Here is a 14,034-nt window from a genome sequence, read left to right as displayed (position 1 = left end):
ATGTTGGGTCCAGCGCGCCGGTCGCGTCCTCTGTGCTACTCTTGTGGCCTTGTTTTCGTGGGGCTGCGTGGTGACTGCAATAATGCGACATAACTTGAAATAGACACTATATAGTTGTTTTGCTCATGACAGTAATCTTCTGGAACTTCTGAGCGGGCTTTATTCATGATGCATTCGCTCCGACCACACGCTGATCGAAAACTTATGACGGATTGCTCTGTTCCTCAGTCACTGGCTGCCCTGAAAAAAGACAGCGCTTATTTGGTATTCTTTCGCTTTCGTAATTTAGAGTATCAGGGTCGCCAAATACCGCAGCATTATGCTGAATTTGTTGTTCGAACGTAAGGTCTTTTCATAACGCCCCAAGTTTCTCGAGTATGCCAGCAGCGTGGAGGATGACCTGCCAAATATAGCAATTTTTGCTTAGTTAACACCAGCTTTTCCAACATGCTCTGGGATCTCTTTCTCTTATTCCGGCATCATGTAGAGAAAATCCTATTCAGTAATGGCAAATTCCGCTTTGAAACTGTCCGTCGCCACAGTACTTTGGGGTGGACAGCGTAGACCACGCCTTAAACCAAATGGTGGTATTTTCTCAGTACCTTCGTTTAGTGGGTTGTGCCGCAACAAAATCATGCAGAAAGTTGAGTTTCCCCTTAGATGAGGTTTACTGGGCGCAGATTGATGATACGATACGACGATGCCTTTGCTGCTTCGTGGTTGCCTTATTCGAGGGCATGTTTTTCTGAAACGTTTTTATTTTGATCATGAAGAAAAAAACCATTAAAAGTTTCTGATTAATCACAAAGAAACCACCCAGAATCAGCCCCTGATAACAACCTCATTCAGTCCTACTGTCCCCGCCAGGTGAAACTAACAAAGGGGAGTCGGAGCAGCACAGGCCGCCTTCCTTGCTTCCGCGGGACCATCTGTTTCAGCTGCCAAGAGGCACTGGCTTGCCGCCTCACTCGATGGTCGTCGGGCAAGGCAATAGACCTCTCTAGGGTATGGGGCTGAGCTAGTTGGAAAGCCGTCTTTGATGTTAAGCGCCCAGAAAGACACGGACGAGCGAACGCGACAGAGAAGCTCTCATCCCGCTGCTGTCATCAAGAGGCAATAAAAAAAAAAAAAGTAAGCTTTAGGAGAGCGTGCCCAGAAACACGTGTGACGAATTCTACTGACGTGGTTGTGTGACGCCAACGAAAGAGGTCTTTTTCCGCGGTAAGAAATATGAAATAAACCACTACTGGTTACCATCTCGCAGCAACGACTTCCTTAGTTGCTGACGCGCTGAAGGTAAGTACGGCGCCATGATATTCGTAGTGAGCGGGCGCAAAGAAATGCGTGTGTGTGTGTGTGTGTGTGGGGGGGGGGGGGGGGGGTTAATGCCTTTGTATCATAAAGATAAGATAAACTGATCAAAAGATCAAAATGCAGTGACGAGAGCATCACATACTCGCTTACCAACGAGAGCACGAAAATAATACGGCGGTCTTACAGAGAAAAACAACATTGTCTTCAGGTTCCGAAGAAAGCGATCGGCAAATTTAATGTGGCCTGGCAGATTTTAACCAATGAGCGTCTCCCTTTGGCGCCATCGTTGCAACTGAAGGAACCAAATGCCACAGCACCCACCACACATCGAAGAAAAAACCCGCATCTGGTATTTGCACACCTGCGGGATGATTACGTTAAAGAACCCCAGGTGGTCGAAATATCCGGAGCCCTCCACTACGGCGTCTCTCATAGCCTTAGTCGCTTTGGGACGTTAAACCCCATAAACTAAACCAAACCGATTACAGCTTTCCCGGCCTACGTCATCGCCGCATGTGCTTCTGGTCTCGTGGACAAAACATGCGACTTCTGAGAGCCTGGTGCAGTAGGTGTGGCGTGTACCGAAGCGTTTGGGATCGGGAGAAGAAATGCTATGAGGCGTAACGAAGAATCTCAAATTGAGAAAAGAAAGGCTGTGGGGAACGCTGGAAACATGCAAAAACGAGAGGAAAGTGGGCAGTTTTGCTCGTCAGGCCACACCCTTTGACGTCAAGTTGTTTACAACAGGGAGCAGTCTATTAAAGATACAGCAGATAGGTATTGCTCTGTTCGTGGTACCACCGATCCGGCGCCTTGAAGAAAGCAACCGAGACGGCTGGAAGCCAGCAACAACATCAAAGTATGCGAGCTAAGGCATGCCAAACACTTCCATTTCAGAACAAGGTATAATGATGTATCTTAAAGTATCTTGCTCATAATTAGCAGCCGTCAAAGGTGGCTTCTCGCACTTGACTTCATGGCGGAAAACGAGAAGCTGTCTGAATGGCAGTCCTTAGAGAATATGCAACTGCAGCTAGAAATAAGTAATCCTGATTGTTGGAGAAGTAATCGTAATTAGAGCATCCGGGTCAAGAGACGACACTGGAATACGCTACATCCGTCGTAAGATAGCAACGACTGTTCACAGACGCCGACTTCCTTGGCTGATTAGCGGCGAAAGATGATATACTTCAGCGTACCTCACTCCGATTCACTCTTTAAACAATCTCTGGTATCATCCCGTCTTGGCAGAAAACGAAATCTGCGGAATTTCGTGCGGTAACGAGAATTTTCTTTTCGATAGGGGCCGCCGCCGCACTGAGCTCAATGCAGCAGAACGGGAGAGTGGGACCCAACATGTCGCCGTCGACAGCCGTGTCTACCCTGAAAACGACGCTGGCCATCGAGACACAGTATAACGTACAGACAGATGCAGCCCGTGCGGGATGTCAGTGAGGGGTCACGCTGTAGTGCTTAGATGTACGGACGGGAAACCGATAAGAACATAAGGCTTTTCAAGGAACGACAAGGATTATTTGCACATGGTCACGTGATCGTCCACCCGTTGGGTGGCACTCGTGAGGTGTGCCCGTCCTGCCCCCTTCCTGAACTCCCAGCTATGCTCGACCGCTTCGATGTTTTTCGGCTACAACTACAACAACGACGACACGCTTTGCCCGGGAACCCTCGCACTAACAGCTAGCGCTGTAGGCGCGAATGTACCAAGGTCCGTTGCATTGTCTTCGTCTCCCACCGTGTTTGCCCCACTTGAGCTTACTACTTTGTAAGTCATGCACTCTGCTGTTTTTCTTTCCGCACAGCGCAGTTCCAGTGTTCATCGTGAGTACTCGAGTGACTTATACAGCGCGCTTCGTTCGCTCATAATGTTCGCCTTCCGCATCGGCGCATGTTCGCCTGTCGCTAGCACTAACCTTGGATGATGTCGTAAATGCCTCATTATTCTTTTCTGTGTGCGTGTGTGTGCGTGTGTGTGGGCGCCCGCACGCGCGCGCGCGCACGAGCAGAAGTAAACTTGCAACGGCTTCCGATGCTAGATGTTAACTGACGAACTATGAGTGGAACACCCTGTTCGAACAGGGAATACAAGCTGCCGATGGTCGCGAAGGGTACGTGACCGCTACGTTAACGCAAGCGTACAACGAGAAATAAACATCGGGAGCGTGCACCCGGATCCTCCATGGCACACAGTGTATAGACAAGGAGCCATGACGCCACCACTGTACTACGGCTTCCACCGATAGGAACCGGGAGACGCCTCAGCCGTGGTCACGTTCGCGCTGAGCAGATCTTTTGTTGTGACGGCACGGCGATCGTGTGTGTGTGGCAGACGCAAGTGCTTACTCGGAACCCGGCAGCATTGATATCAGCGGTCGGCGCCTTGACCACTAAAAGAGCTTTTGCCGTGGAGATCTTCCCCGCGCGTCTGGCGAGATAAGGCGAGCCGGTCAACGCCTCTTGATTCAAGGCACGACGCGTTCTACTCCCTGCTGCTGCCCTCGGAAGGGTTCCAAAAACAAGAATTTAGTTTTCTCTTCCTTTCCGGTGCTGTCCTCGCTTCTCCGTTTTAGTTTTTTTTTTTATCTGCTCTGTGTTGCTGTCAGGATGATGCGCTGGCTCAGGCTTCCGTCGTGCCAGAAAGAGTTAAACAGTGCCTCGTGCGGTGCCTAATCTGTGTGCATTCTGACACTTGTATCTGCTTCGCTGGCGTTACGCGCGTCGAGGCCGTTATCCTTGGCTGCTTTCTTCGCAAGCAGTGAGAAATGCGCGTGGGACATCGGCCACGACCGGCTATAGCTGCGGAGTTGTCCAACCCGACGTGAGGGCGTCAGTGGTGGTACCCCCGAGACCGAAGTTCCCGGAAAGAGTCCAGCCGTTTGATGTCATATTAGGCCTCAACTATGGGTTTTATCGAGAAATTTTACCTTATGTGGCTCATATGCTCCCTAGCCATTTTTCTTTTTTTTTCTTTTCGCGTCTTGATCGCTTCGTGAATTTTAAAACTTAGAGTTAATTGGAATGGAGCAGCTAGTATTAGTCAGCTACCTAGATCTAATTCAGCACGTTTAACATCCCATAATATTTATGTGTTATGGGGGTTTAACGTCCCAAAGCGACTCAGGCTATGAGGAACGCCATAGTGAAGGGCTCCGGAAATTTCGACCACCTGGGGTTTTTTAACGTGCACTCACATCGCACAGTACACGGGCCTCTAGAATTTCGCCTTCATGGAAATTCGACAGCCGCGGCCGGGATCGAACCCCTGTCTTTCGGGTCAGCAGCCGAGCGCCACAACGACTGAGCCGCCGCGGCGTCTTAGCATCCCATAAGAATCCACATCCATCTCAAGCACCGAGAATTATGGTAAACTCACAACTTATTTCAACGCAATCTGTTTGTGAAATTCATTACAGTGCGATATCAAGAAACTGCATAATACTGCAACATCTGAATTAAATCTGCGTACTTTTCTACATTTCGTGTTCGCTTTGTGAGTCAGATTTTTACTCTGACTGAAAGACTGACTGCTACATATACTCATTTCCTATGGAGTGAACTGACACTCGCGGACACCGGACATACTCATTGTATTTACTATGAACATGAGGTCCCCTTCTGAGTCTCTGGACTTAGGATTTCCATCTGCATTTATTAGACTCTCTTCTTGTACCTCTTACATGTGCCATGAATAAAAATTGAATAAATCGAATTCGTACTCACTCAGTTCAGTCTCATTTAAATTACGTTTACGGGGCACCAATTTTTTTTCATTACGATTATGATTTCACTATATCCATAAGCAGTGTTTTACGAGAGACGTTGCCTACTTGCCCTTATAAAAATGGTTTATAGACAGTATATAGATTCTTATAGACACTATTGGCTTCGTATAGATATTTCTTCTCTATTCATAGTCTATAAACTGTCTATAGACAAAAGTGTACTAAAATTGTATGACCATAAGTCTCTAGATTATCTATAGACTGTCTATAGCATTTGTATTGCCTATAGACGGTTCTCTAGGATTTGTCTGTAGCGAGTATGTAGACTTTATAGACAGATGTCTATGGCCAATCTGTAGACTGTCTAAAATTTTTTTGTAAATAGCGCATCAACGCACCCGCCAGTCCAGCGAGCGCCCATCGGTACGAATTTTTATCAGCTTTCACTTCTGTTGTGTGCGGGACCAAAACAACAACGATAATATTATTTAGCTGCTGAAACATCGCTTGCATGGCGCCGGTGCCGTGTAATACAGAGGGGGAGGGGGGTATCAAATTAATGCCTCACTGTATCAGCCACCGTTCCGAGAGGAACATAGAAATTGAGATGCCAGGTTATTTGGTAATTTCGTTTTCGTCTTGAAGAAAGATAGCTCGTGATAATAACGTAGTAAGAAATCTCGCTACTTGAAACCTGGCTTTGGAGAAATAGATTTGATAGGAAGTTTTCGAGAGAGAGAGAAAAAAAAACTATTTCCTCCGTTAAGCGCATGGTTGTGTTACAGTGAAGTACATACATGGTCTGTTCTGAAAGTAGTAGGACTCATTTTTTTAAACAAAATTTATTCAAGAGAATAGTACAAACGATTACAATTTTTCAAGGTGTTTTACAGTTTTCGTGAGCCTCCAGGAAGGCCTGGACCGGAATGCTGTTTAGCTCCCTCGTCACGGCCTGTTGAACCACCTCTACCGATCCGTTATGTTTCCCCTCGAGCGTCGATTTTATTCTCGGGAATAGAAAAAAGTCTGCCGGGACCAAGTCGAGGCTCTAGGGGGGCTCAGGCAGCGTTGCCGCCTTGTGCTGGGCATAAAATCGGGGTCCTCATTCACATGATGAAGAAGATCCTACCGGTTGGCCTTTTCCTCCTCTGACAACACTCCCGGCACCAACTTCGAGCACGCTTTCATCACGGATAAGTTTTCTTTCACGATCTCAAAAACTTGGGTTTGAGGAATGCTCAAGTCATCATCAATCATTCTGATACTCATTCTACGATCACTGTTAAGTAAATGTTCCACTCGCTACACATTTTCCTTGGTCTTGCTGGTCGAAGGGCGACTGGAGTGGTCGTCTTCCTCCACTCTTTCCTTACCTTCTCGGAAAAGCTTGTGCCACTCAAAAACACCTGATCTACCCATGGAAGCGTCACCGTAGGCCTCCTTAATCATGTTGTTAGTCTCTTTGCCCGTTTTACCGAGATTTACTCAAAATTTGATCCCGTATCGCTGATGCAGTAAACGTTCGACGATTCTGCGTGACGAGACGTTTCGACAGGGGTTCGCAGTGCAAGCGACCTCCTCTCTTCAACAGCCGAAAGCCGACTGCCGATTTTCCCCAGCATTCCCAATATCCCCCTTCAACGATCCTGCACGCGCAGACCGCCTCTGGTCCACCCGTTCGCCCAGGAAAAAACCAGTCCTACTACTTTCAGAACAGACCCTGTATTCACACTTAACATGGTATAGTTGTGCGTGTGCAGCAGAAATTGGCGTCCAACGTGTATCTAGGGTCATGAAAGCTTGTACTTATTGTGACCATGTCCCCTATATCTCATGTCAACCCTCCCATATCCGGCGCCGCGATGAATGATAAATAAAAAATAAATAAAGTCTATCAGGCAGTGCTCCTTGAGCACTGTCCTCCACAATCGGTGCACTTTTACCTTTTTCTTTAATTACATGCGCTGTTGATTGAATATGCTCTTCGTGATCAATAAAACGCATTCGCCCTCTTTAAACTATTGGGAGGAATAACTTCGGGAACACCGATCCCTCGCAAGAGTTATGGAGAGTCAGACGGGCATCGGCTTTCTTCACTATTTATGAGGAAAAGGACAGGTATCACGGGAACGTAGCAAGGCATGTTCTAGAGGTAATTTAGACTGCACTCCTAGCAAGTTGTCTGTTGTGCCTACGTTTCTGAGTAAGCATTCGTCGTATTTTTTTCGATGGACGGAGAGGTACTGCAACAAACTGATCTTGTTGAACAAACTGAGGGGAGATCTTATTGAGTATTCGAGTGAAGTTTAAAGGCTCTGCGTGGACTCTATAATTTACAAATGATTTTTAAAAATTAGTGCTCGTGGTAGCTCGCAACCGACTATAGCGACACCACACCGTGCCCCTACCCGGATGACGTCAGTGGGCAATCTGGGCGAGCCTTCTAATTGGGCGTACCACGTTGGCGTAAGCCGGATGAGGATGAATGGGGCGCGGAGAGGTGAAGTCCCTGCCTGTTTATTTTTTTTTTTTGTCTGGCGCACCGGGATGCATAAATGGAGAAGGGTGAGGTGCAGCATTAATTTTAAATCACCGATATCTTCGGTGTTAAAGAAGCTAGCTTAAACATTTTTGAGGTGCGATGTTGAGTGATGAAATACTCATCTTTCCTGCTGTCTTCATAACTTCAGTAACTATCACTTAATGGTACCTTTAAGTGTTTCTTTGTATCGCTGAGTAATTCATGTCCCATTTTAGTCATGTATGCGAAAGTCCCACCATGGACTGGTAATTCCATGCGAGAGCGTGGACTAGAACACATTCAGCGGAACGTCTTCGAGGATGAAGATAGAAGAGACGCAGCACACTGACGAGTGATTAGCTTCTAATGGCGTGTGTGGCCCGTATTTTCCGACCTGCTCCATTAGCTTCCAGCAATCCGGCAGTGCCAAGAAAAGTCCCAGAGACGAGGAAACCGCGTTAGCCAAGAGAGACAATTAAGGACCTAGTGATGCGAAACATCCTCGTAGTAAAACGCCGTCACGCCGTGAGGGTTACGACAAAGTAAGACTTTCAAAGGTATTAGCCGGTAAGCCCACCCTTATGCGCCGGTCATTCCAACCTGCTGGAACAAACAGGCTCATTTTTTTTTTCTGTATACAAGCCGCGCGCGCTGCGATGTACCAGGTTCTCTTTAGCCGTCAGACGCCGAGCAGCTGCTCGCGTCAAAAGCACGGCGACGCTCTGTGACAAGCGGAATTTGTTGGCTCACTACACGACGGTTCTTATCTGGGTCAGAGTGCGCATACATACGCGCGTGTGCTTTGCTGCGCAAAGCAACTGCAGCATCGTCGAACGTCGACGTTGCAGACTGCCGAAAAGAAAGGAAACAAAAAAAAAAAGCAAGGAGGTACAAAAAGAAGTGAGCACTTGTTCACTCTATCGTTTCGTGCATGTGTGCCGCGGTGAATCGGATGGAACAATGCTCGGCCCCAACATTTGCAGCAGGAAAGACAAATAGTTTCTCTTTAGCGCTCCATGCCTCTTAGTTTGACGGCAAATCAACAAATGAACAGGTGTATAATGCGCTGCTCCTTACGAGGGTGAAATCTGTGTTTTCTTATCGATGCTGCGACCAACAACGCAGTGCCGTGTTTTGTGTTATTGTCTTCAAGGATGACACTTGGGTCATGCAGTTGCAGCCATTATTGTTCGAACACGCATTTCATTTAAGTTCTTGCTAGGAATGCATACCTGATCTCTTGAACTTAAATAGAAGGCGCATCCCCAGAATGAAAGTATTGAAAATGTATTGGCATGGCCGGTTCTACATAGGACCACACTGAAGTCATCCATTTCCAATAGTGGGCCGACAACCTGTTGCCATCATCCAGGTTGACAAAAAAAAAAAATGTTTAGCCTTTTGCCATTTTATGGCAGATTGGTTGCACATGTTGATGGCATGCTATAAAATCACCGTCCGTAAGCTTCAACAAAACCAGTTGGTAGTAGGCGCTTGTCCCTGTCACTTCGTGTTTTTCGTCCTTGTACGTTTCGCGCTGTGAAGTCAACCTGCGTGTCTGCGTCTCAGGTTAGCCACCTTCGCTATAAACGCATATTGTGGTGCTTCAGCAGCTTTGATTTCAAGAAGTACTGTATACTCAATTATTGCTTACTGGATTTTTAGATGCCCTAGCTCTTGTTGCCGATTACGTAATTCTTGGAAGACTGTGCAATTAATATTAGTGGTACGAAAGTTATGGCTGATTCTCTCCTCACATTATAAAGCCAAGAAGGGTTGTTTTGTAGGCCAGTTGGTCACACATATTTCAAGAAATGCTTCGGCGCGGCAGACAAGGACAAAACGTAGAATAACACCACAGAGCGCCATGGCGCTCTGTGGTGTTATTCTACGTTTTGTCCTTGTCTGCCGCGCCGAAGCATTTCTTGAAATATTATAAAGCCAAGCCTGACCTCAATATAGCTTGTGTAATCTCTGCGTGAAATTTTGATGAATGGTTAGCGATCAGTGTTGCTGTAATGGTAATATAATTTATTTAATGTAATGCACAAGTATGGAGCAGGCCATTGAAAGAGAACACTTACAATCAGATAACAATATGGTAACAGAGCTGCATTGAATGTCATTAAAATCAAAATTAAGGACTGACATTTCGACTGTGAAATCACAAAGACAATAATAATGGAACAGACTGATTGATTTACTGATTGGTTCATTCATTCATTTAAAGACAACGTTAATTAACTCGATAATGGCACAGCCTAGTCTGGTGACGTAGGCTGTGCCAACGACAAAAGATAGATGCGGTTCCTTAGACCGCGCCATCTTGACGCGGCCCAAGCAGTTCCACTTGAAAACGATTGACGTATTGTTGATGACCTAAGATGACACGCCACAAGGATCGTCAGCTCCAAAGCGGCAGATTAGAAAGCTCTTCTGATGATACGAACTTGGATGGGAAGCTCTTTTCGGCAAACATGTCAAACTTTCTCGCTACTTGCCTCCTCTTCCTACCTTCGTTGTACTGCTCTCTAACATCCTAGTATATGTGCAAAGAGTTGCTGTAGGTCTCCAGTTGGGCGCGCTATCTAATCGCTTTGTGCTGCGTGTGCTTGTACGATACTCAACATCTGCTATCAGGTGCATTATCCCGCTGTAACAACAAGCTTTACACAAAGAACAAAAAAACTTTTACAAATCCAGTAAACAGCATAAATCGTTTCTTTTCTTCTTTCCACTGCCTCCACGTGTGTTGTCCGTGCATCATCGATTCTAGACTGCTGATGGTCGTGATATGAAGTATGCGGGGTTTAATGCCCTCAACCCGCACGTGGGCTCTGGGGCACGCCGTATATGAAGGCCTCCCTGAATTGGTCTGTCATATTCAGTCCAATAAAGACGGCTTTCATTTGCACACCTACATGTCTATATATCGCAACTGTGTGTCTCGTCCTGACTTCCTCTCTTCATCCGTCGTCTGCCAGCGCTGCGCATTTGAGTATGTCTATATAGCCACCGGTCAAAATACGGCTTCAGATTCATCTGCATACTGGACTCGAATAAATCGAAGCGCTAAAGTTAATCGGTGACTATCACATATTTGGAAGAGCACAACAACGACTCATAAAGGAAGCCGATTCGAGGATGAGGGCTGTAATATTTTTATGCACTTTTGTTTGGAATTGGATCATGTTGGCATTCAGGCAGTGTATTCGATTGCGGGGGCAGGGGCAGTCAAAATACTGAATTGTCTGGCTATTCCTGCACGTTAGAAAGCCACAAGGGATCGAAATTAACCAAGAGCGTTGCGCTACAGCTTGCCTAATAGCCGAGGTATTGCTTGGGCCCCTAAAAATCCATCTTTTTTATTCTTCCATATTATTCTTTCTTTCCTCCTCTGCTTTTGTTTTTCAATTACTGATCTCCGACACTGGCCTTAAAATGTAGTGCGCGCGAACAGTGAAATCGCGCGCCTGCCAAACTAGTACGACTGGATCCTCCGTATGCCGATTTAGTTGATGCCTGTGGTAACCTGACCTCTTCCGGAAGAGTTCCTTCGGACAGAGAGTCCAGTTTAGGCTATTTCTTTGCTACATTCGCCGACATTGCGCGGCCGGAAGTACATTTGCAGAACCGTCGCGGCATTGGTTCAGTAACGAAGACGCCGCCAGTGGTCGCGCATGTGCCAGCACCAACCATAGCCGAAGGCGCCAGGACACAGCGCACGCTCACCAGTAGTACGCCACCTTGTCCCCATGTCCGGCCAGGACGTGACGGTCGAGCACGTTGTAGCAGGCGTTGGTGACGGCTCCCTGCATCCACATGAGCCGCACGGGTCCCGCGCGTGGATCGAAGTTGTACGCCAGGAAGCGGTCGGCGCTGGGCGGCACCTTCCAGTCGAGCTTCTGGGCCAGCTTGCCCCAGAAGGAGGCCGGGTCCTCCACGGACTCGCGGTACATGCGCTGGTACTGTGCCATAGACGAGACATGGTACTCGTGCTGCTGCAGGTGGTGGTGGTGCAGCGAGGGCTGCTCGCCCTCCTGCTCCTGTTCCGGGCCGTGGATGCTCATGGCGCTGGAGATAGGGGCCGCGCGAGGCTCGTCCACAGGAGGCGGCCGCCCGGTCCCAGAGGCTGTGTGCAGCGCAGGCCCGAGACTGCCAGCGCGCCGGACCTGAATCGAGCCGGTGTTGGATTTCGCGCCGTGATAAAGAACGGGCCCTTGTGCCACGCCGAGGGCGAGGGAGGGAGGAAGGTGTGTGCGTGCGTGTTGGCCACTGAGCGACCCCGGAGATAGGCGCTCACTGAAAAGCTGTTTCCCCCCTTTTAGCGCTGCTGCAGTGTGTGCCGTGTGCGCGCGCCTGCTGTGGACAAGCAGCCCTGCCGAGGGGAGAGGGAGACGATCTGAGGGGGAGAAGGAACAGCGAGAGTTGGGGCGAGGGCGCCTGTCTCGGTGGTCAACCACGGAAAGGTCGCGCTACGAGGTTCAGCACGCCTCATTGTCGCCGGTAAAAGAAAACAATCAAGCGGAGAACATTAACCGGGATCCGCGGCGGATGTCGTCAGCTGACGTGGAGGAGGATCGTCCGCATTGGTGCTGTTTGTCGAACGCGTACACGACGACGCCGACGCCGACGTGTGCGCTCTCGCTCTCTTCCTCTCGCCTCTCTCTCTCTCTGATCAAGATTGAAGACCCAACCGGTGGGCACTCGGTCGGAATTAAGAACTCGTTGTTGCAGTAAGCAGCTTACATAAGCGACGTCAGTATGCGACGCCTGGAGATGACTGCGGTCGCCGATAAGGAGGTGACAAGCTTCCCGCACTCTCGCTCGAAAGTCAGTTTTGGAAGCGAAGCTTCGAGAAGGAACGACGCTACCGTAGCGATTTATGTCTTCTGTGCAACGAATAAAGGTCCTGGGTGCATTTCCTTTCTAGCGACGCATCCTCGCAGTCTTTTTGTGCTTACGGGGATGCATAGGCAGAGCTCACTGAAACGTTACGTCGGAGTAAAGAATGAAGCGTGCCGTGTCACGTCGCCTCTCTTTCCCCGGATTTTCTGCTACGTTTACAGCCTTTCTCGGTAGTCAGGTGCTACCACTGACTGTGCACAGTTTCATCGAATAAAGTGGTGGCATCACAGCCCTGAACAGATATCAGCTTTCTGTGGTCGTGAGAAATGCATCTGTTTTAATTTTTGTCTTTTTGCAGAGCTGCTTTCACCAATCTTACATTCGCTTGTTAAATCTGCTGCGCAAGATACCCACCTGTTAAGGTCTAGATCACAGACGGGCAGTGCCGTAAATGAATGAATGAATGAATCTATAATGCGCACTGAACAAAAGTCAGCCTTCCTGAATAACAAGGCGAAGAATTCACGGTCCACTTTGCTGACGGTATCTCGTATATCGGCACATGTATACGGTGTACTGAAACAGGCAGCTGCATAACTTGTGAGCAATCTCGCAGGAATCTCTCGCTTCCTCAGTTTGCGTGACTTCTCTAAGCTAAGTCTAAGTTTGCGTGGTTACACTAAAGACGACAGGTACCACGTGACTGCATTTAAGCAATTATTTACCGGCCAGACGGAAACATAATAGATCGTGGCGACCTTCACCGACGTGCCCACAAGTGATGCTTCTCTCCCTCTCCCCCTATTTCTCCTTTATTCTTTATTCCTGGAATTCGGCACATGCGACCTAACCGTTCGCCGGATCGCAGGTGTCCCAGCGATCATCGCCCTCTATAGTTCTCCTGTTTCCGCTGCAACGGAATTGCTCCGCAAAGTTCTGCAGCTGAACAAATGCGCGCAACTCTCGGCTCGAAAAATTAACCGCGGAGTCGTGTACAGTTGACGCTCATCGCAGGTTCAGAGCGCATAAGAACGCAAAAAAAAAAGAGAGAGCAAATCCTGTTTTTGTCTTCAGAAACATTTCATTTGTGGGAACATTTTTTTTTTTCGCTCATCACCGCAGAAAAAAAAAAGAGCGAGGTATTCTGTCGTTGTAAACGAAGACCACCAGGGGGTCTCCTAATGCATGACGCGCTAATGTACGACCGACTGCCGGTACTTTAGATTCGAGAGGAGTGTCGCGTATAGGAGCTGCATCGTTCTCCCTGCCATTCAAGACACACTCTGCTTCCTCTGTCGTATAGTCGATGACGCGGGCGGGGATGCGAATTATTTATGTGCGCGGTGAGCACAAGGTCCTCGCGTCGCCTTGTCGGCAGACGAAAGAAAAACCAAGCGCTGCCTGCGGACACAAGGAAAAAAAAAAAAAGAACCTACTGGTATCTTGGCGTACTTATTGCGTCTGTCCCGAACTTTATGCGGCTATGTAACTCTGGCGTATCTTTTCCTGGGCAAGCTTTTTCTTCCCGACATAGGCGGTCGAAAGCGTGGTTGGGCGTCAGCCGCGTTTTATTCTCTGTTTCATTTGCTTTTTCATTTCTGTCTCGTTAAT

At 48.1% G+C, this 14,034-nt stretch overlaps 1 protein-coding gene across 1 annotated transcript in view; it reads right to left on the bottom strand.

Annotated features, from left to right (window-relative positions):
* LOC149342801 (acetyl-coenzyme A synthetase-like) overlaps nt 1-11,923 on the bottom strand; it is a 66,270-nt gene extending 54,347 nt beyond the window's left edge. The window contains exon 1 of the mRNA XM_089545266.1: nt 11,308-11,923. Within this exon, the coding sequence (XP_089401392.1) occupies nt 11,308-11,645 (338 nt within the window). The 5' untranslated portion in view covers nt 11,646-11,923. The remainder of the gene's footprint in view (nt 1-11,307) is intronic.
* Between the last annotated feature and the right edge of the window lie 2,111 nt (nt 11,924-14,034).

This window comes from Amblyomma mixtum, chromosome 5 (genome assembly GCF_055824585.1).
Source record: "Amblyomma mixtum isolate Tamu chromosome 5, ASM5582458v1, whole genome shotgun sequence".
Classification (NCBI taxonomy): Eukaryota; Metazoa; Arthropoda; class Arachnida; order Ixodida; family Ixodidae; genus Amblyomma; species Amblyomma mixtum.
This window is presented reverse-complemented; position numbering and strand designations above follow the sequence as displayed.